The sequence below is a fragment of the Propithecus coquereli genome, unplaced genomic scaffold, assembly GCF_000956105.1.
Source record: "Propithecus coquereli isolate 6110/MARCELLA unplaced genomic scaffold, Pcoq_1.0 Scaffold186, whole genome shotgun sequence".
Classification (NCBI taxonomy): Eukaryota; Metazoa; Chordata; class Mammalia; order Primates; family Indriidae; genus Propithecus; species Propithecus coquereli.
In genome coordinates this window covers 3,393,439-3,397,825 of record NW_012143412.1, presented here as the reverse complement: position 1 = coordinate 3,397,825, position 4,387 = coordinate 3,393,439, and the positions used below count along the sequence as shown (strand labels likewise).

The window sequence follows — 4,387 nt, the reverse complement described above, 5'->3', positions numbered from 1 at the left end:
GGGCCTCCCAAAGTGCTTGCATTACAGACAGCCGATGTGCCCAGCCCTGAATGTATTTTGAAGCTCTTTTGTTTGTTATATAACCTTCAGGATTAGACAATACCAAGACCCTTTTGTCATTATGTAATATCCTTCTTTATCCCTGGGTTAGGCTGCTTTTTAGAAGTAGAGATTTAAGAGATCTCTTTCCTTCTGCTACAGTGAATCTGGAGCGGTCTCTTTAAAGCTGCATTTTAACAAAATTCCTAAATAATTTTTATAATCAGGTATTAGAGTTCTTGCGCACAAACAATAGAAATTGACTTTTGTTGACTTAGGTAGAATCTATTGAAAGAATATTCAGTAACATCTATCAAAGATTCCTAGAGAGGGTCTTGCTATGAAGCAGATCCCTGTATCCCTCTAAGGAAGCCAAAAAGTCTAGGCACTTGCTCTCCCTGCCCCTGGCTGGTAGAACAGTTATGTGATCTAAACTCAACCCATCAGGGTCTCACACAAACTAGGACTTTACATTTGGTGTAAAGTATGTGAAGTAAGGATATTTTAGAATTTGTGCTGGTGGTGGTGGTGAGAATTTTGGTGTCTGATAACAGAACTGGCAGCAATGACAGAATTTAGACACGTGCCTATCTATGGCATGATTGGTCTTGGTTCAGATTGCCTGGCTTCTTTCCATTTCTACCCCTTTCCTAAGCCTGGTTTCTCAGCCCTCTAGCAATACACACACACACACACGTGTTACACAAACTCCTGTTTGGGGGAAATTGTAATTTATTTTGGGAGACAAAATCAGAACTGTACCTATCACTTGCTAGGTCAACTACAAAATATTAGGTTAGTATTATGGGTTTTGTTTGCATGATAAGTGGAATTATTTACTGTTTTGGAAGATAGCAGCTTTTACACACAGGAGTTGGGCTCCAACTTGTGTATGTTAAGGGAAGCTAAGTGGTGGTAATAACACTATGCCGTGTGTCAGAGATCTGTATGCGACTTTGGACGAGTAGTTACTGAGACCAGTTGCTTAGTCTAGGCTCATCTATAAAGTGAAGAGTTTGTATTAAACCAGATAGTTTATAGGACTTTCCAAATTACAGTATTCCGTGACTCTGGAAAACCTTGCTGTTTGTTACTCACTGCATACTGAATCATCCTTGTGAGATTAGCTGACAACTAGCAAGTGCCTGGCTATTTGCCAACTTTGTAACACAGTCCTGGGGACACTGAAGTAGGAGATAGAGTCTGAACTAGCCAGTATCTGCGTGAAAAGACCCAGGCCAAAGGATATATTAATATATAGATTGGCAGAAATCTATTCTTACTGTGGAAAAATGGACACCCAAAACAAAGTTTAGATTGGTTCTCACACATGAGGCATTATGAACAGAGACGGGACACATTAGTAATCTTCAAAGAACTGTCTCCTGTCTCATCCTCTCAGAGCTGAAGGGGGAAAATGGACGTGTGGCAGAGAGAGCACCGCATGAGGCAGGAGGGTCAGAAGTTAAGCAAGCTGAGTGAATGAGAGGGGTGGGAAAACGGGCAGATCCCCATCTTCCCCAGACTCGAGAGATGCTCTGGAGAAACCTGACGGGTGGGTGTAAAACGGAAGAGGTCTAACCTGGCTGGTGTGTGTTACTGCTACGCCCTGCTCATGGAAAACAAATCCACAAAATGCCCACACTAGCTTGGCCCAAATAAATCAATCTGTCAGGAACACACAACTTCCAGAACCCCTCTGCAAAGGACCATTTCGTTGAAGGGAATCCTTATTTTCCCTTTGACATGAAGTGAGTAGGGCACATAAATTGAGTCATTCTCTTGTAAATTTCAGGTTCTTATGAGTGCATCATTCCTGGGGGCCCTGTGTCTCTTCTCATCTGTCTGTGTCATATGTGCCATTTCTGCATTTACTCTCCCCATTGAGACCAAAGGACGGGCCCTACAGGTAAGTCATACAGGAAACTATGAAGTCTTCTCAATGACCAATATTTGTCCAAAGGAAATGAACTTGGCATGTGGGGATCCTTCTTTTAAGCAGACATGATATGTAAGGTTGTGTTAACACAGTACGTTTAGTAGGTTCCAATGGAAAAGCTGGCTCTCCAGTTTTTCTTCCATGTAGCTTTGAGCAGCATTGAAGTTAAAGCAACTAATAATTCCTGTACTGCAAAATTGTAGTTTGAACAACAGGGACTAAGATGAATGACAGTTGTTGAGGCCTGAGCATTCTACCCTTCCCCTTTCCTGTCTGGATGTGAGCATTGCTGCAGAGCTAAAAGTGGCTGGCAGAACTGAAGCAGCTCTTTGGGTCCCCCTTGGGATCACGTGGTCTTTCTGTGTTGGTCCAGCTTCCTTTCCCCTGGTACCAGGGGGAATAGCTGCACCAATATGGCACCAGTTGCCATCTAATAATATAGCAGTGCAAACTGCTCACTATATTCTTCAAAGTATGTAAAGATACCCCAAAAGTATAAGGTATGTTTCCAGGGGCAAAGATATAAAAGAGGGGGCCTCTCCTACCCCTTTGCCCTTATGGTTGGAGTCAGTGAAGAATGGTCATCTCCAAGTACAGGTGGTGGGGCTGATGTTTTCCTACCTTAAGCCCAAAGCCCTTTGCTAGTATACAAGGGGGTGTGCGTGCATAACGGGGGAGAGTGGTTGGCTTAGGTACACCATTTGGTTGACCCTGAGCTGCTGCCTCTAAATGAGGCTGTAGAGTGTCACGAGGCTTCTGTGGCTAAATGTGACCTGTCCTCTCTCCCAAGTCCTACTCCTAGCAAATGGTGTAGACAAGTTAATATTTTTGGTGTCGATGTGTTTTGTTGTCTGAGTAGGTACAAGGAAGGCGCTATTGGGGAAAAAAGGCTCATATCAGTCTTGATATTCCCCCCCAGGTTATCTTTACGGCAATGTGCATTTTAATCAGATTAGATGGCCTGTCATGTAATTGCGAATTTAGGGCTTTACTTGGAAAGTTGACCCACTCATTGGATGCTTAAAGCCAGCATTAGATGGCTTTAAGCCATCTAATTAGATGATTCATAGGCTTCCTTTTAATCCCAAATAAAAGGATTATCACATCCTTTACACAAATGAGGAAACTAAGGCAAAAGGAAGTTGTAACTTGTACACACTAGTTATGTACGCAGCGGGGCTGAAATTTAAACCAAACTGCAAATTTAAGTGATGCTAAATTTCCATTCCCTTAAAGTTTTTATTTTTAAAGTAGTGTTATAAATATTAATAACAATACACATAAAAAGAAACCTGGTTCATCATCTAATGTGCCTTATAGATTTCTAACTCATCTCCACCCTCTTCTGTTGAGGGGGACTTAGTTTTAGCACTATGGTGAAATGATTTTGCATATCTGTTTACAGCCTTTTTAATATTTTCTTAGAACTTTAACTTGCCTGTTAAGTATAGGGCACACAGCCCTTGCTGACTTTGCCATGGCAAACCTTTGGGCCAATCTTTACATTTACCCCCCCACCTCAGTGCTGTGCTTACCCTATAAAACCACCTCATGATGGAACGTTTACAAGAACATCTAAAAATTTTTAACTTCCTTTCAACACATACACAGTATCCCAATAATTTGGGTAAACCAACCTGGTCAATAGTTTAAAAGTAGTATCAATTCTACTTTAGAACTACTCTAAGAAACACATGTGTTTCTTAGAGTAGAGCCTGGTAAACTAAAGAGATGAGCCTGGTAAACTAAAAATCCAAAAAACTCTTGAAAGAATATTTACTTTCTAAATGTCTGTACTGCACTAATATAACTGAATAATAAAATTAGCATTGTATATCCAAATATATAAGGCTAGGATCTTCCTATAAATTTTATTATAGAACCTCTATTGCTAGATTCTAGTGTCAGCTGAGTATGGATGAACAAGACTTAAAAAGAATGTATTACTGATCTATTAAATCACTTCTTTTTCCAGCAAATTAAATGAGGACCTGCAAAGCTATGGCTACCAGAGGAGAAAAATGCATTTAATGGTCAGAATTGTGGTACATTTTTTAAAACTTGGTTTTACTTCTGCATGCTACTCAGTAATTAACAAACTGATTATGTATTTTTAAAAATAAGGCACATATGGGAATGGGGTGGGTAACTGTATATTGATCTTCCTTGAGAAAGAACTTCTATTAAAAAAATATTAGGTGTGAATTCGAGATAGTAGGGGAAAGACGGCTTTTCTTCCTTGACATCAAGTCTGTTAACTTTTATATGAATAAATGCTAAATCTTAGAAAAAACATGATATTCTTCCTTGAGGTTTATAACTAAATTGAAATTCTATAGCTAAGGCCAAGAACTTGGAATGGTATCATTAAACCTTTCAAAACACCTAGTCATCAAGTTCTAACTTAAA

General features: G+C 40.0%; 1 protein-coding gene across 1 annotated transcript in view; it reads left to right on the top strand.

Moving 5' to 3' along the window:
• SVOPL (SVOP-like) overlaps window positions 1–4,264 on the top strand; it is an 88,113-nt gene extending 83,849 nt beyond the window's left edge. The window contains exons 14-15 of the mRNA XM_012642768.1: window positions 1,835–1,948; window positions 3,954–4,264. Of these exons, the coding sequence (XP_012498222.1) occupies window positions 1,835–1,948; window positions 3,954–3,965 (126 nt within the window). The 3' untranslated portion in view covers window positions 3,966–4,264. The remainder of the gene's footprint in view (window positions 1–1,834; window positions 1,949–3,953) is intronic.
• Window positions 4,265–4,387: the final 123 nt, after the last annotated feature.